Genomic DNA, 25,942 nt, shown 5'->3' with positions numbered 1-25,942 from the left:
TGTTTTTGCAATATTAACATTTTTTGAAACTTTTTAAATTATGTACTCAAAATCAGAGGATAACTTGGGATTATATTTGCTATTATTTAAAATGACCACTTCCACCTATGAAAAAGGGGCTAATACATACAAAATCTTTCAACGACATCCTCACAGGTACTTCAGATAAATTCATAGATGCAACAAAATCTAATGATTGTCAAGAAATATATGGTTGCTATTAATTGAAACTTGCTCTGGATAAACAGGGCTCAATGCTTTTGCTCAAATTGTTGTCCCAGATTAGCCTGTGCAGTCTTTTCAAGGACGACACTTTCCACCTTATCTGGATTTTCATTTAGGAGAGACTTATTAGCCTGTACAGACAGCACAGGCTAACCTGGGACTACACTTTATGCACATGCATAACACTTTCAGTGCTGGAACCGAATTTTGAAGGCCTTTGCAAACAGTTTGGATCCTGATGAGACGCCACAGAACGTGGCGTCTCATCAGGATCCAAACTGTTTGCTATTCTGATAGTATTCTTTGAAAAAAATCGAAGAAAATGCTTATTTAAGAAATTCAGCAGACGACATTTTAGCAGACGACAAATTTCCCAGCATGCATATGCATAAAGCCCAAGTGTCCCAGAGCAAGGCTCAAGTAATAACAACCACATATTTCTGTAGGATAGTTTCTTTTCTTGCATTAATTAAAATACTTGTGAGGATGTTGTTCAAATAGAACTGATTTGGATCAGTCGCTGTTATGAATTAAGCCCCATTTTTGCAGAACAATGCTAACTTGATAGTTTCAGTGCTTCTATGGAGATCTCCGGGTCTCCGCTGATCCTCTGCTCCAGTTCCTGCCAGGTGAGAAGGTCCAGGACTGCCTGGGGGATGGTCTTCAGCAGGCCTGACCTGAGGGCAGCAATCTGGAGACAAACCGAGCCAACATAGAGATAGAACAGGGTATTGGGATATATAGCCAATAACGAGATAGAAACATGAGGGTATTGGGATAAATAGCCAACATAGAGATAGAACAGGGTATTGGGATATATAGCCAATAACGAGATAGAAACATGAGGGTATTGGGATATATAGCCAATAACGAGATAGAAACATGAGGGTATTGGGATAAATAGCCAATCACGAGATAGACATGCAGAGGGGATTGGGATATACAGCCAAAAATGAGATAGAAATGCCGAGAGAATTTGGATATATAGCCACCAACGAAATAGAAATGCAGAGAGAATTTGGATATATAGCCAACAATGAGATAGAAATGCAGAGGGGATTGGGATATATAGCCAACAACCCGACAGAAATGCGGAGAAAATATGGATATATAGCCAACAACTAGATAGACTTAGAAAGGTCGGTCAAAAGCTATACATAGCTTATGTTATATACATGTTATTCTCATACCGACAATAAATAAATAAATTTTGATTTGATTTGATTTGATTTGAGAAACGCGGAGCAGATTGGGATATATACCGGTACATGTTCAATAAAACAAGCACACAATGTGAAATTAACACAAAAGAATCCGGATATATAGCCAACAACGATGTTTCTACCTGCTCATCAAACTCTGTCATTGTAAATATTATTGACAGTGGGCATGTAAGAATATATTAAAGCTATGCAAGTTTTTACCTGCTCATCAAACTCTGTCATTCGTATTTGTCGCACCTCGCTACAGTATCGCTCTCTGTCTTCGTACTTCAGTGGCACAGAGTTGCCCTCCCAGTCGACTTTAATCAACACCATCGACCCGTCACTCAACGTGCATGACCAACTACGAGGTGAGGACGCGAAATCTGCTGTAGACTCCGACATCTCCAGCGTGTCAATAAGCTTCACCTGATTTCAAAAGTTAGAAACTCTGAATTGTTAACCCTTCACCACTTAGATACATTGAATTCTCAAAACAGGTACTTGCAAGTCAAGTTTTAAAATTTAACCCCATTAATTTGTATAGGCATTTTGACTTATTTCTTGTCCCTAAGAAAATCAAATTATACTAAAGACCTCTCTTAATAGGTAAAAATTTCGAAGGCTTTATTTTCAACCCTAAGATAAACTGATGTGCAGCAAACAGCATAAAACCTAAACAGCCTTTGAGTTTTATGCTGGTTGCATATTGCCATTTTCACTTTGCTTGTGAGTTGAAATGGCTTAAGACACTTTCTTGCAAGCTGATTTTATTGCAAACTAAGGACTAGATACTGACGAATCATAAAACTCACTACCACCATTTTTTAAGATTTCTAGAGAATATATGATAAATGTGCCTGCAGGCAGGACCTTTGCTTTAAAAATAGCTTGTTATTAAAATATTTAAGAAAAAGGAAGTTATGAACAAACCATCTCAGTACCAAGTGTTGTTTATAAGGCTTTTAACAAAAACCATGATCGAAACAAACTTATATGAGCCGTTCTCTGTGTAAAGGGGGTTATTCATGTGCATAAAGTGTCGTCCTAGATAAGCCTGTGCTGTCCACACGGGCTAATCAGGGACAACACTTTCGGCTTTTATGGTGGTATTCATTTCAAGAAAGTATCTTCATTTCAAAAATCAAGTTTAGAAGGAAAGTGTTGTCCCAGATTAGCCTGTGTGGACTGTACAGGCTAATCTGGGACGATACTTTACGCACATGAATAAAACCCTTTTTGCAGTTCTTTGTACTGACAGATATAACAATAATGGCACAATGATCTTCTCTACTTAAAGATGAAGCATCAACAGTTGAATATTATAGGGTTCAATAATCTGCTCTTCTCACAGACGAAGCATCAACATTTTAATAAGGTAAAAAAAATCTGCTCAACTTACAGATGAAGCATCAACAGTTGAATAATCTCTCTCCCAAGTGACCCGCTCACCAACGAGTCTCTTCCACACAAAGCGAGGTAACGACAGCACGAGGTTCTCCTTTCCCCTGAGGCACGCCCCCATCAGCTGACCAATCCACTCGTAGCGCGGGAAATCGCGACATTGTGGGTTAGGCACAAAAACGTCACGGTTTATGTTTGAGTCTTCACAGAACTGAAAAAAAGTGTCAGCATTTTCCAACATGTAATCAAGGGCAATCTGTAATGGGTTTGAGAAATGCAATACAGTATTCTCTGCTTTTATCATGAAGAGCCCGGAAGCCAATCCCCTATGTAAATTTTATTTATTCATTTTTACATTGAAACAGTTGTACAAAAAATCTTTTCAAGCTTTGAAGACAAAACATTTGGTGGACTCAGGTGTGATTGTGAATACAAGCATTCAATAACTCTTTCAAATGCAGATCTCTAGTCTAAGTAGAAACCTAGCGTCATTTTTCTATTTTTCAATGTCAAATATACTTAAGAATGAAACAATATAATGAAACATTTGAGATTGTTTTAATGGTAATTTCATTGGAAACCTATGTCAATTTATGGATAACCAACTTTTCACCAAATTTTGCACCACAACATTTTGGCTACTCTTTTTTTTTCTTAGCGCAAACTTTTCCACAAAGTTGAAAGTCAGATGAAAATTTTGAAATCAAACCCCACACATTTGGTTTGGTGAGCATATAAAGTACGGAAGGGGCCAATCAGATGTAAATTTAAGAGAAAATCAACACACACCTGGTTAGGTGAGCATATTAAGTATAAAAGGGCACTCGCTGGACCCAAAAGTAAATCTCCATGCACCCGGTTTGGGGAGCATATAAAGTACCGACTAAAGGACATTTCTATTTGAATCGTATTTTGAAAAGCCAGCGTACACCATTTGGCCCCTCATATCTTCTTTCATTGCATACCAGTAAGCAATTATACTAGTAGACGGTCAAATCAAACATTCTTAAGAAAGTCTCCACGCACCTGGTTTGGTGAGCGTATAAAGTATGGCAGAGGCACAAGTCCCTCGCTGGAAGAGGGACACAACTCCTCGGAAAGGTCAGACATGCTGTCCCGGAACCCCCCGCCCTGGTCTATGACCCCCTCGGACACAAACTTACATTCCCACCACTGTTCATAGCGGGACGACCAGCTGCAAGAAAAATAGACACATTTGATTCTTGATCTGAGAAAACAGGGCTTAATGCATGTGCCTAATGTGTCATCCCAAATCAGCCTGTGCAGTCTGCACAGGCTAATCAGGGATGACGCATTTCCCCTAAACCAGATCTTTGCTTAAAAGGACTTCTTTAAAACAAAAGAGACCCATACATGTGAAAACAGGCCTGTACAAACACACCATACATGTGGAAACAGGCCTGTACAAACACACCATACATGTGAAAACAGGCCTGTACAGACACACCATACATGTGGAAACAGGCCTGTACAGACACACCATACATGTGGAAACAGGCCTGTACAGACACACCATACATATGGAAACGGGCCTGTACAGACACACCATACATATGGAAACAGGCCTGTACAGACACACACCATACATGTGGAAGCAGGCCTGTACAGACACACCATACATGTGGAAACAGGCCTGTACAGACACACCATACATATGGAAACAGGCCTGTACAGACACACCATACATATGGAAACAGGCCTGTACAGACACACACCATACATGTGGAAACAGGCCTGTACAGACACACCATACATATGGAAACAGGCCTGTACAGACACACCATACATATGGAAACAGGCCTGTACAGACACACCATACATATGGAAACAGGCCTGTACAGACACACACCATACATGTGGAAGCAGGCCTGTACAGACACACCATACATGTGAAAACAGGCCTGTACAGACACACCATACATATGGAAACAGGCCTGTACAGACACACCATACATGTGGAAACAGGCCTGTACAGACACACCATACATGTGGAAACAGGCCTGTACAGACACACCATACATGTGAAAACAGGCCTGTACAGACACACCATACATATGGAAACGGGCCTGTACAGACACACCATACATATGGAAACAGGCCTGTACAGACACACCATACATATGGAAACAGGCCTGTACAGACACACCATACATATGGAAACAGGCCTGTACAGACACACCATACATATGGAAACGGGCCTGTACAGACACACCATACATATGGAAACAGGCCTGTACAGACACACACCATACATGTGGAAGCAGGCCTGTACAGACACACCATACATGTGGAAACAGGCCTGTACAGGCACACCATACATGTGGAAACAGGCCTGTACAGACACACCATACATGTGAAAACAGGCCTGTACAGACACACCATACATATGGAAACGGGCCTGTACAGACACACCATACATGTGGAAACAGGCCTGTACAGACACACCATACATGTGGAAACAGGCCTGTACAGACACACCATACATGTGGAAACGGGCCTGTACAGACACACCATACATGTGGAAACGGGCCTGTACAGACACACCATACATGTGAAAACAGGCCTGTACAGACACACCATACATGTGAAAACAGGCCTGTACAGACACACCATACATGTGAAAACAGGCCTGTACAGACACACCATACATGTGAAAACAGGCCTGTACAGACACACCATACATGTGAAAACAGGCCAGTACAGACACACCATACATGTGGAAACAGGCCAGAACAGACACACCATACATGTGGAAACAGGCCTGTACAGACACACCATACATGTGCAGACACACCATACATGTGGAAACAGGCCTGTACAGACACACCATACATGTGGAAACAGGCCTGTACAGACACACCATACATGTGGCAACAGGCCTGTACAGACACATGCTATTTAAGCCTTGTTCTGGGAAACAGGGTAAAATATAAGAGCGTAAAAACTTCTGCCTTTTATTGTATTTTTCATTTTAAGGAAGTCTACTCTTAGCAACAATCGTAGATTGTTGTTCCTGATTAGCTTGCACGGTCTGCACAGGCTTATCCCATACAACACTTGAACTAAATAAAGCACATGCATTAAGCCCTCTTTTTCCAGGACAAGACTCATATCTAGATTAAAATCAGATGCAATGCATTATTTCAATTCAAATCAAAAGGCAAGATTCATATTAAATAATTTCTTTTTTATTTACTTTTCAACTTAAGTCTAAAAGAAACTGACCAATAAGGCTATTTTTTATATCTGTGCTTGATATTTTTTTAAGAGAAGGTCTAAAAAACAAAAGCTTTTAACTGTGTCAATATTTAGGGAAAGGACTATATAACTTGATGGTGTAAATTATCATTCCCTTGACATTTTTATTTGATAAAATTCTTATTTAAACAAAATACAGCTTTAAAACTGTTAGAAAGTTTAGTATGAAGTCTATATTAAATGCTGCACAAACAACAAGCTTGGAGTTCAAAATGTTATGCCATCATTTACGTTAACACAGTAAATTAACATGCTAGCCAAATACACACATAACTCCCAAGTTCAGGGGTTTAGACATTCTGTATCTGGACTTTATCCTACTCAAAATCATACAAAACTTTCTGTACCAATAGTCAAGTGGTTTTGACATTGTCTCAAGCTTTGTGCTACCCAAATTTGTACAAAACTCTGTGTACCGATAGTTCATTGTTTTTGACATTCTGTCTCAAGGCTTTGTGCTACCCAAAATTGTACAAAACTGTGAGTACCGATAGTTCAGTGGTTTAGACATTCTGTCGCGGGGCTTCAGGCCCTCATAGATCTGCATGAAGATGGAGTTCTTGTACTCAGGGTCAGCTGCTGGGTCACACCTGTGCTCCATGGCAGTGCGCCGGTTGATGAACAACTTTGGCATGTCCGGCGGCCATCTGGGGGAAAATGTGTTCATCTTGATATTAGCGACAATATTATTAAAAATTAGCCGCAAATTGGGGAAACAGGGTTAAATGCATCTGGTAAAGTGTTGTCCAAAATTAGCCTGTGCAGTTCACACAGGCTTATCAGGGGAAAAAATAGGTTGAAAGTTTCGTCCCTAATAAGCCTATGTAGACTGCGAAGGCTTATCTGGGACAACACTTTATACACCTGTATTAAACCCTATATCTGGGACAACACTTTATACACCTGTATTAAACCCGATATCTGGGACAACACTTTATACACCTGTATTAAACCCGATATCTGGGACAACACTTTATACACCTGTATTAAACCCGATATCTGGGACAACACTTTATACACCCGTATTAAACCCGATATCTGGGACAACACTTAATACACCTGTATTAAACCCGATATCTGGGACAACACTTTATACACCTGTATTAAACCCTATATCTGGGACAACACTTTATACACCTGTATTAAACCCTATATCTGGGACAACACTTTATACACCTGTATTAAACCCGATATCTGGGACAACACTTTATACACCTGTATTAAACCCGATATCTGGGACAACACTTTATACACCTGGATTAAACCCGATATCTGGGACAACACTTTATACACCTGGATTAAACCCGATATCTGGGACAACACTTTATACACCTGTATTAAACCCTATATCTGGGACAAACACTTTATACACCTGTATTAAACCCTATATCTGGGACAACACTTTATACACCTGTATTAAACCCGATATCTGGGACAACACTTTATACACCTGTATTAAACCCTATATCTGGGACAACACTTTATACACCTGTATTAAACCCTATATCTGGGACAACACTTTATACACCTGTATTAAACCCGATATCTGGGACAACACTTTATACACCTGTATTAAACCCGATATCTGGGACAACACTTTATACACCTGTATTAAACCCGATATCTGGGACAACACTTTATACACCTGTATTAAACCCGATATCTGGGACAACACTTTATACACCTGTATTAAACCCTATATCTGGGACAACACTTTATACACCTGTATTAAACCCTATATCTGGGACAACACTTTATACACCTGTATTAAACCCGATATCTGGGACAACACTTTATACACCTGTATTAAACCCGATATCTGGGACAACACTTTATACACCTGTATTAAACCCGATATCTGGGACAACACTTTATACACCTGTATTAAACCCGATATCTGGGACAACACTTTATACACCTGTATTAAACCCGATATCTGGGACAACACTTTATACACCTGTATTAAACCCGATATCTGGGACAACACTTTATACACCTGTATTAAACCCGATATCTGGGACAACACTTTATACACCTGTATTAAACCCTATATCTGGGACAACACTTTATACACCTGTATTAAACCCTATATCTGAGACAACACTTTATACACCTGTATTAAACCCTATATCTGGGACAACACTTTATACACCTGTATTAAACCCTATATCTGAGACAACACTTTATACACCTGTATTAAACCCGATATCTGGGACAACACTTTATACACCTGTATTAAACCCGATATCTGGGACAACACTTTATACACCTGTATTAAACCCTATATCTGGGACAACACTTTATACACCTATATTAAACCCGATATCTGGGACAACACTTTATACACCTGTATTAAACCCTATATCTGGGACAACACTTTATACACCTGTATTAAACCCTATATCTGAGACAACACTTTATACACCTGTATTAAACCCTATATCTGGGACAACACTTTATACACCTGTATTAAACCCGATATCTGGGACAACACTTTATACACCTGTATTAAACCCGATATCTGGGACAACACTTTATACACCTGTATTAAACCCTATATCTGGGACAACACTTTATACACCTATATTAAACCCGATATCTGGGACAACACTTTATACACCTGTATTAAACCCTATATCTGGGACAACACTTTATACACCTGTATTAAACCCGATATCTGGGACAACACTTTATACACCTGTATTAAACCCTATATCTGGGACAACACTTTATACACCTATATTAAACCCGATATCTGGGACAACACTTTATACACCTGTATTAAACCCTATATCTGGGACAACACTTTATACACCTGTATTAAACCCGATATCTGGGACAACACTTTATACACCTGTATTAAACCCTATATCTGGGACAACACTTTATACACCTGTATTAAACCCTATATCTGGGACAACACTTTATACACCTGTATTAAACCCTATATCTGGGACAACACTTTATACACCTGTATTAAACCCTATATCTGGGACAACCCTTTATACACCTGGATTAAACCCTATATCTGGGACAACACTTTATACACCTGTATTAAACCCTATATCTGGGACAACACTTTATACACCTGTATTAAACCCTATATCTGGGACAACACTTTATACACCTGTATTAAACCCTATATCTGGGACAACACTTTATACACCTGTATTAAACCCGATTTTCTCAGAGCGAGGCCAAAATCAAATGTTTAAATAACTTATTGCTTAAATTGTGAGAAAATATTTATTTTTCGTCCCCACAGATGTTCTTCATAAAAAAGAGGGCCATGATGGCCCTGAATCGCTAACCTGACTAACCAAATACAATCCCAACCCAGATTTCATCAAGATAAACATTCTGACCAAATTTCATAAAGATTGGATGAAAACTGTGACCTCTATTTTCTACACAAGGTTTTTCTAATATTTGACCTATTGACCTAGTTTTTGACCCCAGGTGACCCAAATACAATCCCAATCTTGCGTCGTATTGCTCACAAATGGTGTGTTTCATGGTTTATTCTGTTTAAGTTAGTAATAAATGTGTATTTATTAAATTAAGTTAACTGTTAGCTTTCTTTAATAAAACTTGCCTCAGACGGTAGCGGTGACATCGTGGATGACGTAAATTGCTAACAATTATTTACATTTCTGATGGAACAAATAATACGTTAACTCAACAAGATTTTAACTACCACTGCGATTATTCATAAAACTATTCCTTTTTATAGCGGTACTTTATTTTCGCGAGCAATCAGTGTTGGATATTGGTTAACAAAACATCAAAATAAGCCATAATTCTCAACTATATTGGATCGCGAGTTCGATACACGTGTCAATTGTGTCTTCGCTAATAGCCCCCCACTAACAGCAGTTCACTAGTTAAATTGTCGCGAGTTAAACAAACAAAAGAGCCAATAATCAAAACGTAGCCCCTGTTTGTTTCCACAAAGGTATTTATTTATTGCTCTATTGCCTTGTTTGTTCACACGTTATTGACTACTGTCGATGGTGAGGTATGTTGTTCTTACTAGTCGCCAGCAAAAATTGGCAATATGTCGCGCACAAAACGTAAAATCATACGAACTGCACAATGAAAAAGAGAAAATATTATTCCAAGAAAAAAGCATTATTTTTCCAGATTAACCTTTTCCCAAAAATGTAACTGGTTAACTGGTCATTTAGGTAGGTTAACCGGTTAACCTCTTGCATCCCTAATAAAAACTGTGACCTCTACTGTCTACACAAACAAATTGTTGACAGTTTTTCTATTATGTGACCTAGTGACCTAGTTTTTGACCTCAGATGACCAAAATACAATCCCAACCCAGATTTTATCAAGATAAACATTCTGACCGAATTTCATAAAGATTGGATGAAAACTGCGACCTCTATTGTCTACACAAGGTTTTTCTATTATTTGCCCTAGTTTTTGACCTAGTGACCTATTTGTTGACCCCAGATGACCCAAATACAATCCCAACCCAGATTTCATTAAGATAAACATTCTGACCAAATTTTATAAACATTGGATGAAAACTGTGACCTCTACTGTCTACACAAACAAATTGTTGATGATTTTTCAATAATTTGACCTAGTGACCTAGTTTTTGACCCCAGATGACCCAAATACAATCCCAACCCAGATTTCATCAAGATAAACATTCTGACCAAATTTCATTAAGATTGGATGAAAACTGTGACCTCTATTGTCTACACAAGGTTTTTTTATTATTTGACCTATTATGTGACCTAGTTTTTGACCTAGTGACCTAGTTTTTGACCCCAGATGACCCAAATACAATCCCAAACCAGATTTCATCAAGACAAGAAGGCCATGATTGCCCTGTATCGCTCCACTGTTTTGAATGTGAAAAAAGCGTGCAATGCTCATGGGTTGAAATGTACTTAAGCATGTGACATTCTCTTTCTATCCCTCGTCCCACTAGGTGCTTAAAGTTGGAAGGGTGAGCATTTTTATATACAAATTTGACCCCAGGGGCATAATTTGAACAAACTTGGTAGAGAACTATAAGATGTCACTACATACCAAATTTGGTAGCCCTAGGCCCAATGGTTATGGACTTAAAGATTTTTAAAGTTTGCACAAAAGAGGCTTTATATAAGCATATGTTCAGTTTTGTGACCCCTGGGGCAGGGTCAAATTTAAGCCCAGGGGAATAATTTGAACAAATTTGGTAGAGGACTATTAGATGTCACTACATACCAAATTTAGTAGCCCTAGGCTCTATAATTATGAACAAGAAGATTTTTAAAGTTTGCACAAAATAGGCCTTATTTAAGCATATGTTCATTTTTGTGACCCCCGGGACAGGGTCAAATTTGACCCCAGGGGCATTATTTGAAAAAACTTGGTAGAAAACTTTAAGATTTTAATACATACCAAATTTGGTAGAAATAAGCCGGATGGTTATGGACAAGTAGATTTTCAAAGTTTGCACAAAATAGGCTTTATATAATAATATGTTCATTTTTGTGACCCCCGGGGCAGGGTCAAATTTGACCCCAGGGGCTTAATTTGAACAAATTTGTTAGAGAACTATAAGATGTCACTACATACCAAATGTGGTAGCCCTATGCCATACGGTTATGGACAAGTAGATTTTTAAAGTTTGCACAAAATAGTCCTTATTTAACGTATGTTCATTTTTTGACGCCGGGGCACGGTCAAATTTGACCCCAGGGGCATAATTTGAACAAACTAAGAAGAGAACTATTTGATGTCACTACAAATCAAATTTGGTAGCCCTAGGCCCTACGGTTATGGACCGAAAGATTTTAAAAGTTTGCACAAAATAGGCTTTATATAAGCATATGTTCATTTTTGTGACCCCCAGGGCAGGGTCAAATTTGACCCCAGGGGCATCATTTGTACAAACTAAGTAGAGAACTAATAGATGTCACTACATACGGAATTTGGTAGCCCTAGAGCCTACAGTTATGGACAAGTAGAATTTTAAAGTTTGCACAAAATAGGCTTTATATAAGCATATTTTCATTTTTGTGACCCCAGGGGCAGGGTCAAATTTGACTCCAGGGGCATAATTTGAACAAATTTAGAAGAGGACTATTAGATGTCACCACATACCAAATTTGGTAGCCCTATGCCATTCGGTTATGGACAAGCAATTTTTTAAGTTTGCACAAAATAGGCCTTATTTAAGCATATGTTCATTTTTGTGACCCCTGGGGCAGGGTCAAATTTGACCCCAGGGGCATAATTTAAACAAACTAAGTAGAGAACTATTAGATGTCACTACATACTGAATTTGGTAGCCCTAGGCCCAATGGTTATGGACAGGAAGATTTTTAAAGTTTGACCAAAATAGGCTTTATATAAGCATATGTTCATTTGTGTGACCCTCAGGGCAAGGTCAAATTTGACCCCAGGGGCATAATTTGAACAAATTTGGTAGAGGACTATTAGATGTCTCTACATACCAAATTTGATAGCCCTAGGCCCAATGGTTATGGAGGAGATTTTGAAAGTTTTCACAAAATAGGCCTTATAAAAGTAAATTTTCAATTTTGTGACCCCCGGGGCAGGGTCAAATTTGACCCCAGGGGCATTATTTCAACGAATTTGAAAGAGGTTCACCCCAGGAACATTTGTGAGAAGTTTTATCAGAATTGGACTTGTAGTTTAGGAGAAGAAGATGTTTGAAGAACAAGCAAATTCGTAGAATTGATATTCCCTGCAACATATGCTTTGTTTCAGGATGGGTGCAAATGGGATGGATGAACATACTGACAGATGGACGGACGGAGGACAATAACTTAAAACTAAGACAGAGGGCCATAACTCTGGTTTTAACAGATGGTGTACAATGCCATTTGGCGTGAATCATCCTCTTATGCATATATATATACTCATATGAAGTTTCAATGACATACGCCAAAGCACTTCCAAGATATGGCTCTGGACACAAAAGTGACGGACGGACAGCAAGACGGACAGCCAGACAACGCCAAAACAATATCCCTCTACCTCTGGCGGGGGATATATACTCATACCAAGTTTCAATGAAATACGCCAAAGCACTTCCAAGATATGGCTCCGGACACAAAAGTGCCTATAGTAAAAAGCATTTTTTCAAGATACAAAGGGCTATAACTCTGCTTTTAACTGATGGTATACAATGCCATTTGGCGTGCATCATCCTCTTATGCATATATATACTCATACCAAGTTTCAATGAAATCCGCCAAAGCACTTCCAAGATATGGCTCCGGACACAAAAGTGCCTATAGAAAAAAGCATATTTCAAGATAAAAAGGGCCATAACTCTGTTTTTAACAGATGATGTACAATGCCATTTGGCGTGCATCATCCTCTTATGCATATATAAATACTCATACCAAGTTTCAATGAAATCCGCCAAAGCACTTCCAAGATATGGCTCCGGACACAAAAGTGCCTATAGTAAAAAGCATTTTTTCAAGATACAAAGGGCCATAACTCTGTTTTTAACAGATGATGTACAATGCCATTTGGCGTGCATCATCCTCTTATGCATATATATATACTCGTACGAAGTTTCAATGAAATCTGCCAAAGCACTTCCAAGATATGGCTCTGGACACAAAAGTGCCGGACGGACGGACAACGCCAAAACAATATCCCTCCGCCTCTGGCGGGGGATAAAAAGTTAAGGCACGTACACACGCACGACGGACACAGGAAAATGACATAAGCCCCGCTGGCCTCTGGCCAGTGGAGCTAATAAACATTCTGACCAAATTTCATAAAAATTGGATGAAAACTGTGACCTCTACTGTCCACACAAACAAATTGTTGACGGACGCACGCACACACGCACACACAACGGACATCACACGGTCACATAAGCTCACCATGTCACTTCGTGACAGGTGAGCTAAAAATGCTTCATTAAAATTAAATTAGCGCCTTGTTTATTCTCTTGATATCATTTAATATTACTAACCTAATATGAAAAACTAATGACATAATTTGGAAAAATACATGGTCTGCATGGGACATGGCTAAACCAAATTAACAAGAAGGCCATGATGGCCCTGAATCACTCACCTGATTAACCAAATACAATCCAAACCCAGATTTCATCAAGATAAACATTCTGACCACATATCATAAAGATTAGATGAAGACTGTGATCTCTTTTGTCTACACAAGGTTTTTCTATTATTTGACCTAGTGACCTAGTTTTTGACCCCAGGTGACCCAAATACAATCCCAACCCAGAAGTCATCAAGATAAACATTCTGACCAAATTTCATAAAGACTGGATGAAAACTGTGACCTCTACTGTCTGCACAAACAAATTGTTTACGGTTTTTCTATTATTTGACCTAGTGACCTAGTTCTGACCTCAGATGACCCAAATACTATTCCAACCCAGATTATATCAAGATAAACATTCTGACCAAATTTCATAAAGATTGGATGAAAACTGTGACCTCTACTGTCTTCACTAGGTTTTTCTATTATTTGACCTATTTTTGACCTAGAGACCTAGTTTTTGACCCAAGATGACCCAAATACATTACCAACCCAGATTATATCAAGATTAACATTGTCACCAAATTTCATAAAGATTGGATGAAAACTGTGACCTCTACTGTCTACACAAGGTTTTTCTATTATTTGACCTAGTTTTTTACCTAGTGCCCTAGTTTTTGACCCTAGATGACCCAAATACAATCCCAACCCAGATTTCATCAAGATAAACATTCTGACCAAATTTTATAAAGATTGGATGAAAACTGTGACCTCTATTGTCTACACAAGGTTTTTCTATTATTTGACCTATTATGTGACCTAGTTTTTGACCTAGAGACCTAGTTTTTGACCCCAGATGACCCAAATACAATCCCAACCCAGATTTCATCAAGATAAAGATTCTGACAAAATTTCATAAAGATTGGATGAAAACTGTGACCTCTACTGTCTACACAAACAAATTGTTGACGGACGGACGGACGCACACACGCACGCACACACAACAGACGCCGGACATCACACGATCACATAAGCTCACCATGTTACTTTGTGAAAGGTGAGCTAAAAACAAGAATTATGAACAAGGTAAGAAAAGTTATATTACAAGGGGGGGGGGGGGGGCCTTTTAGAATAACATTGTTTGAAATTATGAAAATGATTTTTGTCTCAGCTGGTTTGACATCCAGATCATTAATATCACACATGGGTAAAAAAAACTGCTTAAGAAATAACTAACATTAAATAACTTAGTAAAAATCCTTTGATTGATTAATTCTAAATAAATCCAAAACATTCATATATTTATTAGTTCTGGCTACCATAACTTTAAAAGTCGCTTTTTATGATTTTTGACTGGCGCGACATTAAAGTTATGGACCAACCCCGTTAGGAAAGTCAACCAGAAATTCCCGAAAAGTTGACAGTTAACAAAGACCAGTCCAAAACAGCTTTTAAATGCAGTTATCGGCCCAAATCAGCCACTTGATCGGAAAGATTGACATTTTTTACATTTAATTGATATATTCTTTCACAAAATACTACCTAAAACATTTAAAATTTATCTTTTCTGCTCTAACATATCGAGAAAAACAGCGATGCAACAGACATGATTGAAATGCGAATCTCCCGAGATTTCATGGTCATATGATGTTATTTCTATTTTTAGTAACATTACCATGTGCTCAAGTGTTTTCAAATGCAGAATGACATTTCCCGGTATTTTAAATTATTCTTGCTTGTTTTGCAAACAAATTGTCGTGTAAATACAAACTCAAAGTAAAAACTAATTAAAATTACCAAATTCACATTGAAATCAGTGTTTAATCCACCAGACGTAAGTTGTTAATCACAAATAATAGATTTCAGAAAACGAAAGTTATATTTACAATTTCAGCAAAAAATGTCAAGGTCGATCCAAAAGTATCTAAATGACAACTCGTCACGTGACAAAGCGACAATGGCGTCAAAATTGTGAATTTCAGTCTGATGAGAGTTATTTTCATCTATTGTAAGATGCATTTGGAACATTTGAACCTTAAAATAATCCTCGATGCAGTAATTTATATTCATTCACCAATATATGAAGAAATGTATCCAAGAAAATGAACTGTCTTTGATTTATAGCGTGACATAAATATGTTACAACTCTGGTTGACTTTCAATACGGGGTTCGCTTCAGCGTACAGGTCTGTCAATACTATATAAACTGTACGCTGAAGTTTCTTTAGCTATATATTTATGCACATGAGCAACATATGTTGTTGAAAAGTTACTCACTTAAGAGCTGTCTCTTTCAAGCATGTTTCAATTAAGGTGAGTCTTTTCTTTGAAAGCGGCAACAGTTGGCGGACAAACTGAAAAAGAAATCACCACACTAGTATTGAGCCAGAAAATAAAGTATTGTTTGTTTTCGACTATTGCAACAAGGGCACATAAAGGAAAGGTTTGTATATGTAGGTTTGTCAAAGTATTATATATTTCCCTAAATCCTCACGTATTTGTTAGTAATGTTGTTACATTATTCATCTAGTTGCAAAGTCAGGGTATTTGGATTGTTTTCATATACAAACTTTTACTTCCTAATTCCTGACTTTGGATTGTCTTCTTTTGTAAAACGTCCACATAAATTAAAATCATAATATCATAAAATAAACTTTTCCTTCTGTTCATCAGGTTAATTAAATGATATAACTTATACTGTGGAATCACTAATTTTAAACGACAGCTTTTTCACCATTTTGGAGATTGGACCGGGTCCCTTTGGATTGTGAAAAATCACATTGTTTTGGCTTAAATTGGGAAATAAGTGTTGCTATCTTTTTATTAAAAAATGCTTAAAAAATGAGAATAAACGTGATTCGAATATTTACTAAGGTTTAACTAAACCCTTTGCATGCTGGGAAATTTGTTGTCTGCTAAAATGTCGTCTGCTTAATTTCTAAAATTAGCATTTTCTTCAAAAAAATTTCAAAGAATATTATCAGAATAGCAAACAGTTTGGATCCTGATGAGACGCCACGTTCTGTGGCGTCTCATCTGGATCCAAACTGTTTGCAAAGGCCTTTAAAATTCGGTTCCCACACTGAAAGGGTTAATAGAGCTGGATGGGAAATGAACTAAATGTTGAGATTTATTTGTATTTTTTTAATTTTGTTTTTATAAACCTTCAATTGGGATTTTTTGGATCCTATTAGGGAAAAATATATATGTTTTCCATTGGGAACGGGTCCCCTTGGAGGCCCAAAATTTGAACGAAAAAACACACATAAGGATTTTTTTTTTTTTTTTTTACAGCTTTTATCCCTTCCGCCATTACACACATTTATGACCACAGTAAATATTTACAGATTCTACCATTAATCAGTTTGTCAGGGTACACTTTTTCCATCCATGTACAGGAGATCATAGTTCTTAAAATGTCTTTTGACAATTTAAAAATTAATCAAGTGTTTTGTATGAATTTTAAATATTTTATGCAAGCTGTAAAAAAAAAAGATTACTTGTACAGTTAGCAAAAGTTTCAATTGCATAAATATAGGAAAAAAACTAACAGGAGTATTTGAATAATATAACTACTTGTCCAATATATTTAAAAATTATGTAAACAAAATATATTTTACCATAATATTGCATGTGTTTGTAATAGAAATAATTTATTTTGCTAGAAAGTGCTCAAAATGATTGCTGACATGTCAAACGTCACGTTCGCTTCAAGGAAAGTGAATACTCTTTAAATTAAAACACTTTGTATTTCAGAGAACATAGAGTAATTTACGTTTGTATAAATTTGGAAGCATAGTAGGTTAAGTTGAAAATTCACAGGTTGAAATATAACATCAGTTTGCAGGGGTCTAGCTAGGCTCAAAATTTAGAAAGAAGTCACTTCTCCCTAAAGCCAAAATAGGGAGAAATGGTAACATCTTTGGGAGAAATGGTACATTTGCGTCGTAGATCTTAGTTTTAAATATATTTTGCGGCAACTTAAAGGATAAGTGGTTTTTGTTCAGCGTTTAATCATCTCTTCACTTGTTTCACATGTTAAGTGTATAAAACCTACATTTTTCTTATTTCTGGTCGATTGTTGATAATGATGGTACTTTTTTTTTTTTTCCTGAACAGGTGTATCAAATAAACTTCAATTGTAACAAACCAGTAATGTTCAGAGTCTTTTAACTTCCTTGTTAATTTTAAGCAATTCAACGTTAAATCAAATTCATATTTTGTTAAAAATATTTGTTTTAAAGTAAACATTCATTTAAAATCTCATTTTACAGCAGAGATTCCCAATCTGACCTGTAAATGAGCCCCATATTTATTGCCAAAGCTAGGTTACCTCTTCCCATTTGATCATTCTTGAGTATTGTTTTTATAATGGGCCATTTAACTTTGCTTAAGGATGTACGCGGCAGTTTTAATGCAAATTTTGCTACACATAGACTTTGATAAGTTTTGGTATTTAAGTAGAACCATCTGTTGTGGATAAAAAAAAATCAAAAAATCATGTGTCACCATTGTTGTTCATTTTTTAAATTCGCACTTGAACAACAAGCATATTTTAGAACAAGAACAATTCACCAATAACATAACATAATAACAATAATAACATAAAAACTAGAGTAAATTACTGAGAAAAGTGTTGAAAACAACCTCTATTTATCACAAAATATGTAATACTGATTTAATTAGACTGTAAATTAAAAAAAACATAACATGAATCGATTGATTTATGTTTTCTATCAATTTTTAAACATAAGGCCACGACTTTTTTTTTTATTGGTTTACAAAAATTATTTTGAAAATGGTCCATCGGGCGGTCGAAAAAAAAACAACAAAAAACATTGGAAAAATAAGTTAATACTAATAACATCAGAACAAAGACATCATATCTTTTATAACCTTAACACAGAGACGAAAAATCAAATTATGCAATGAAATGAAACACATCTATATCTTCAAATGAAATGAGTCACCTAAAAGCACCTTTTGTAACATCAGGCAATTTGAAACACTCCATTAAATGACATGCGTTCTTCTCCCATTAAAACGAAAAACTGCGCTTCATTTCCGTAATTCGATGCGCACCATTACGCAATGCGATGCCCGTTGCATAAATCTTATATAAGATAAACTACTCATACACAAAGTATGTGTTTGCTCTTATTCGACTTATGACATCGTCCATGAAAAAAAATCGAGGTAGATCAATCCCCTCGTCGTCGCGGTAATGTTTGTTAAAGTTGTTGTTGTCATGAAAACTCGTTGATTTACAACGCAAAACGTCTTATTTGAACTGACGCGAATTAATACAATCATATTTGTCAACTTGGCTTTTGCTTTATTTTGATAATTTAATCCAAAGTTTAATGTTAGCAAGTGTTTTTACTGGAATTGTAAACAAGGAGCCAGTTAAAGTCTTTCGAAAATGTGCAGTCTGTGTGAATTGACAGTTTGACGTCATCAAAGGAAAGCCGCTTGCTGTCTGAAGCAATAAAGCGACAAATTTCGCGCCGACAAAATTGGCTTCCTTTGTCTAGCAATCAACATGCCGAACCAATCGTGCGTTTGTTTCTCAATTGCAATCCTCCAATTTAATAATAGCACTTGCATAGCTCCGCCTTCGAATCTTTTGCAGAGAACAGAGGCGGAGTTTAACGGTTAATTGAGCTAGTATTTTACGCAAGTTGAGTTCCGATTTGCCGAAATTACTCGGCCCTAAGCATTAAAACGACAAATACATTTAGCAGTGATTTTCCGAGATATACCGATTTGTTCCGATTTCCAAACTTTCTGTACAGTTCCTATAAACTATGGCGGACGTGTTTACAAAATTCCTAAACACATATATCGTAAATAATGGCAGTTTTTTATTGGATTATTTATACTAATTATCAAATTGCAAGGTAATACCTTTTCATCTACTATAATATCGGGTTTGTTTAATATAATAAACATGTTAAACAATATAGTTGCGTCACAGACTCGGAAATAAATTTTGATGCGGTCGACATTTTACTGACGCTGATTTTCCTATTGTCTGTAATTAAATAAATTTTGAGAAGTGCCCATAAAAGGACTGGTACATACTGTGTCATTGAAAAATATCCCGATCTCTGTAATATATGTGAACCAATCGTTGATTGTACTTACTTGATTTTATTCGCAACGGTTCTCAAACCGGATCGTTTTTTCTCTCGTTTCGCTCGTTTTTCAGTGCGGTCGGGAATAAAATATATAAAAAAAGACGATTTTCCGATTTTATTTTTTTTCCCATTTTCCAAAAATTAGGGTCGGCGGTTTTGTAAACCAAGAAATATAAAAGTCGTGGCCCAAACAAAAACAACAGAATTTCACATATGAAAATGAATAAAATTCATTAAAGGCATTTTTAAGTGCCTTCCTGCACCTAGATTTTTTCCAAATTTACCTAAATGTTAAATGAGTTATAACTTAATACAAATATAAAAAGAAAACAATAGGTCATCAATGTCGTTTGTTCACAAATGCAGTTTTACCGAAGGTATGAAAATGCAATTTAAAACACAGTGAAAGCCATGTACATGGTGCAGGTCAAAAAACATACTAGTACATGTATTGCTGTATGCCAATTAAAATGTAGATTTAAATGTAAATGAAAACACGAATTATGTGTAGCAAGATGAGTAAAAGAAGAATAATACAGTAAATAACTGAAAACACGATGTATACAATATATTCAAGGGGCCGTCCAACATATTTAGGCATGTATTGAAGCTTGTCATTAAATACTTAAAATGCTTTATATTGATAAATTTAAACATTTGAACTAAAAATCTCCAGTAAAAAAAACAAGAATACAATTTTTAAAAAAGGAAAAAAAGTAACCCTCAACAGGGCTCGAACCACTGACCCCTGGATTCCTGGAGTAAAAAGCCTACCGCTTATATCACTCTACCATCCACGCTCATATTGAGAGTGTATGTATTTTTTACCTATATAAGCAATCCTCGTAGTTTCCCAAAATATCGTTTCGCGTCGATACAACACTTTATCTGTTGGACGGCCCCTTTCAAGGGGCATATCAAAGGTATTTCATTTTCAGGAACAAAAACTGTCCATTTTTTGTACCTTGCGTTCATTTTCAGCATGTTTTGTTGTTCTTTTGTTCTGACATCGTTTACATTCTTTTTTACCCGAATATCCGAAATATATTGCACTTATTTCGCAACCGGTGTTTCAGTAAAAAAATATTTGTGTGAAACTAAACTGCCGCGTACGTCCTGAATCATAGTTATTTGTAGCCAGCACAAGGCAATTAATCTAGGCACCATATATGGACAATTTTAAGAACTCTTATAGCTCCTGACTGTTCATTTGAATGTCCAACTTTACATGACCTGTAAATGGGGCAACTTATGGCTGAGAATTCTCCTGTGTCCAATACTCCGCATTAATTGATTTTAATCAGTCAATGTCTGGCACAAAGTAAATCATTTATAGGGGGAGATGTTATTTCGCCTTCATGAAATTAATGTGTGAAATTAATATTCCCTGCTGTCTTCGCCAACTTGCGAGAACCCTGGCTTGACAAGATGTGATAAACATTATTATCTATGTTCTACATCTCATTAAGCAACCTCAATTAGACCAGGACCTCTGTCATTGCGGGTTTTAACCCTTTGCATGCTGGGAAATTTGTCGTCTGCCAAAATGTTGTCTGCTGAATTTCTAAAATTAGCATTTTCTTTGATTTTTTTCAAAGAATACTATCAAAATAGCAAACATTTTTTATCCTGATGAGACGCCACATTTTGTGGCGTCTCATCTGGATCCAAGCTGTTTGCAAAGGCCTTCAAATTTTGGTTCCAGCACTGGAAGAGTTAACCTTAGACAGAACAATACAATATATTCAATAAAAAAGCTGTCATAATTGGTTATTTCACAGGCATTTGGACAGACAGGACATAACAACAATTAATCAATACTTATTTTGTACCATTTTTGTTTCAAAAATTTAATTGAAAAAGCACAAATTTAAGGATGGGAAAATATTTCAGCGTTACAAATGCACAAAATTTGAATTGTGCAAACTTACTTAAGTGATTCCAAAGTAAATAAAACACCTTTAGACACAGAATGCACAACATATCAGATTCAGTCTGTTACAAAGTACGCTTTCATCTTCAAATTGATAAAGTTTTGTAAAAACTGGACTGCACAAGCTTGTCAGAAACAACACTTTCTGTCTAATCTGGACTTTTGCTAAGAAGAGGAATCCTTTAAACAAAATACATACTGAAAGTGGAAAGTGTCACCCTGATTAGCCTGCGCAGTCTACCCTGACTAGCCTGCGCGGTCTGCACAGGCTGAGAAGACACTTAATACATATGCACAATGCTCAGTTTTATAAGTACATGGATCAATTAATACAATAGGCATACATACCTCTAGTGAACTGTAGGATCCTATAGAGAATTCCCAAGCTGGCACAATGTACAACAACACACAGTCAACAATCTCCATAAACCTGTAATGATAACAAAAAAGTTTGGTATAGAAACTAACAAACGCAATGCCTCTGATATTCACACATATCCCTGGTTGACTCTGGACAGTCAATTAGAATAAAGCCCTGTTCTAGTAAAAAGGGGCCTAATACCTGTGCATAAAGTGTTCTCCCACATTTGCCTGTGCAGTTTATAAAGGCTAATCAGGGACAACAATTTCAGCTTTTGTGGAATATTTCCCTTAAAGGAAGTCTCTTCTAAATCAAAATCAAATTAAAAAAGTCGTCCCCAATTAGAGTGTGCTTACTGCATAGCCAAATCTGGGATGACACTTTATGCATATGCATTAAACCCTATTTTCCAAGAGACTGGTTCAAATATTATCAAGATGCAAGACCCATAAACATACATAAATTAGAACTTGCTCTGAAACATCACTTGTTCGAGAGCAAGTAAACTCAGAAATGTGGGACTCACTGGATATGGAAAGTGTCTACTGAATCAACCTTTCATGTAGATGTCATCCTTATGTTTCAATGTAAAGGCCTCAAAATGCTGTTTCGCTCCATAAGCTCATAACATTTAATGCGGACACACCTAACAAACAACAAATGGACTGGAAATGAAACCTTTAAAACTTGAATCTCGTAAGAAAGTTAAATAAATTTAACTTTCTAAGGGACTACAAATGCGTATATATACTTATCTGGTGGTATTTAACATCCCATGTCCTCTCTGATTTCATATCCTTAGCCACAAGGAAAACATACAATCACTCTATACGGCCATATTTATCAGACGCTAAATTGCAACAGTTTATAAAATTTATTAAGTTTCACTAGCTATTTTTTTTACCTTTTCACTATTTATTCCAAATATAAGGCAGAAGTAAATAACGAACTTTAATATTCAAACCTCTATGAAACATACAGTTGCTATGAACATTTCCAAAAAATGTCACAAGTGTATATTAAATACAAAAGGTCTGTTTAATATTGCAAATGAATAAGAATGACCTTTGGGTTTTTGCTAGGAATTTCTCTTCTTTGAGAAATGTATATGAAGTCTAATCTACACTGTAAGACACCACACAATATAATTATAGTATCTTTGATTTTAATTTCACAAACTGAACAATTACACTTTTTTTAATGGGATCGATTTTCCCATAGATCCAATGCATGTTTAAGTCACATTGTTATACAAGAAGCAGGCACAAGTATTTTGATGAAGAAATAGTATATACTATATAGTATATATGTGCCATGCGAAAATGGGTCTTATGCCACATGCAGCAAGAGCAGCTCCAGAACTTCTAGCCTGTTTGCACAGTCTAGTTTGAAGCTACCATGACTGCTATTTAGGACACAAACACTTGACTTTATAAAAGAAAAGATAAATCCTGCCCAGACTGTCCGCTTTTGGCATTAGACCTATTTTTGCACGAGCTTGCGCACACTGAAAACTAGGTAGAATACCTTTGTAGCACCTGAGAGCGATGATAAAGCTCCTCGTTTGAGTAGGTTTCCAGGATGGGAAATCGGACTAGGTTTTCACTACGAAAAAAGTCACGATAAAATCCTAATGTTCTTTCCTCGGTTGAGACTAACTTCAACTCACGTATTCGGGTATCGATTCCACCAGCTGAAATCAACATTTGGTAACAAGTCACGCCATACCCTGTTGCTAAAAGGCATTCTCTATGAGAACATGTATATAAAACATGCACTATCTAGTCAGTAGAGATTTCAAAAAGATTGCTTACTGTTGAACAAAAGTGTGCATAAACAAGAGGGCCTGAAAGGCCCAAAGTCACTCACCTGAGATAACAAGATTTCATTGGGACAAATCTTCTGACCAAGTTTCACGAAGATCGGAAAATAAATGTGGCCTCTCGAGTGTTAACAAGGTTTTACTATAGCCATATAAGGAAAAATGCCCCGCCCCCTGGCAGCCATGTTTTTCAACCAACCGGCATAATTTTTGAACTCTTCCAAGATATTATCGGGATGAATCTTCTGACCAAGTTTCATGAAGATCCGACAGTAAATGTGGCCTCTAGAGTGTTAACAAGATTTTACTATAGCCATGTAAGGAAAAATGCCCCGCCCCTTGGAAGCAATGTTTTTACAGGAAACATAATTATTTTCGAACTCATCCAAGATATCATTGAGACCAATCTTCTGACCAAATTTCATGAAGATTGAACAATAAATGTGGCCTCTAGAGTGTTAACAAGGTTTTACTTTAGCCATATATAGCCATATAAGGAAAAATGCCCCGCCCCTGGTGGCCATGTTTTTAAAGCAACCAAAACCATTTTCGAACTCATCCAAGATATCATTGGGACAAATCTTCTGACCAAATTTTATGATGATCGGAAAATAATGTGACCTCTAGAGTGTTAACAAGGTTTTACTATAGCCATATAAGGAAAATAGCCCCGCCCCCCTGGTGGCCATGTTTTCAACCAACCAGCATCATTTTTGAACTCGTCCAAGATATTATTGGGATGAATCTTCTGACCGAGTTTCATGAAGATCGGACTATAAATGTGGCCTCTAAAGTGTTAACAAGATTTTACTATAGCCTTATATAGCCATATAAGGAAAAATGCCCCGCCCCTTGGCAGCCATGTTTTTTAAGCAAAGGTTACCATTTTTGAACTAATCCAAGATATCAGTGGGACAAATCTTCTGAGCAAGTTTCATGAAGATCGGAAAATAAATGTGGCCTCTAGTGTTAACAAGGTTTTACTATAGCCATATAAGGAAAAATGCCCCGCCCCCTGGCGACCATTTTTTTCAACCAACCGGCATCATTTTCGAACTCGTCCAAGATATTATTGGGATGAATCTTCTGACCAAGTTTTATGAAGATCAGACAATAACTGTGGCCTCTAGAGTGTTAACAAGATTTTACTATAGCCATATAAGGAACAAGAGATGTGTTTGCCCCCTACTGCGCCGCATTGAAATAACATTTCCATTTATCATTTGGCAGGTATAGAAATCATCTCCCTTTAAAGGTTATTACTTCCCTTGAAATTTGTCCAATCCAACCAGGGGGGGGGGGGAGCAGGAAGGGTCTCACAGTCAATTATGACCATGTCAGACATCACTGACAACCAAGGCCTGTGGTTTAAAAGAGATCATAGCCAGAGTTGATCATGTATTTATGGACATAAGTCCACAGGTATGTAATGAACATCAAAGAAATTATAATTATATCATTTAAACAAGTATGCAACATATAAAAGCAATATGTCAAAGGATATAGGAAATATTTGGGGTAGTACGCAAACTTTAACATAGATTTATCAATAATATGCATATTTTAAGTATA

At 36.8% G+C, this 25,942-nt stretch overlaps 1 protein-coding gene across 1 annotated transcript in view; it reads right to left on the bottom strand.

Moving 5' to 3' along the window:
- The window catches only part of LOC127873657 (E3 ubiquitin-protein ligase HECTD3-like), a 46,127-nt gene that overhangs the window by 6,938 nt on the left and 13,247 nt on the right, over window positions 1–25,942 (bottom strand). The window contains exons 7-14 of the mRNA XM_052417566.1: window positions 24,076–24,241; window positions 22,536–22,617; window positions 16,392–16,468; window positions 6,599–6,757; window positions 3,858–4,026; window positions 2,830–3,042; window positions 1,650–1,856; window positions 787–916 (exon numbers count right to left, since the gene is read on the bottom strand). Of these exons, the coding sequence (XP_052273526.1) occupies window positions 787–916; window positions 1,650–1,856; window positions 2,830–3,042; window positions 3,858–4,026; window positions 6,599–6,757; window positions 16,392–16,468; window positions 22,536–22,617; window positions 24,076–24,241 (1,203 nt within the window). The remainder of the gene's footprint in view (window positions 1–786; window positions 917–1,649; window positions 1,857–2,829; window positions 3,043–3,857; window positions 4,027–6,598; window positions 6,758–16,391; window positions 16,469–22,535; window positions 22,618–24,075; window positions 24,242–25,942) is intronic.

The sequence above is a fragment of the Dreissena polymorpha genome, chromosome 3 (genome assembly GCF_020536995.1).
Source record: "Dreissena polymorpha isolate Duluth1 chromosome 3, UMN_Dpol_1.0, whole genome shotgun sequence".
NCBI classification, from domain to species: domain Eukaryota; kingdom Metazoa; phylum Mollusca; class Bivalvia; order Myida; family Dreissenidae; genus Dreissena; species Dreissena polymorpha.
Note: the sequence above shows the minus strand (reverse complement) of the source record. Positions and strands in the feature narration are given on the sequence as shown.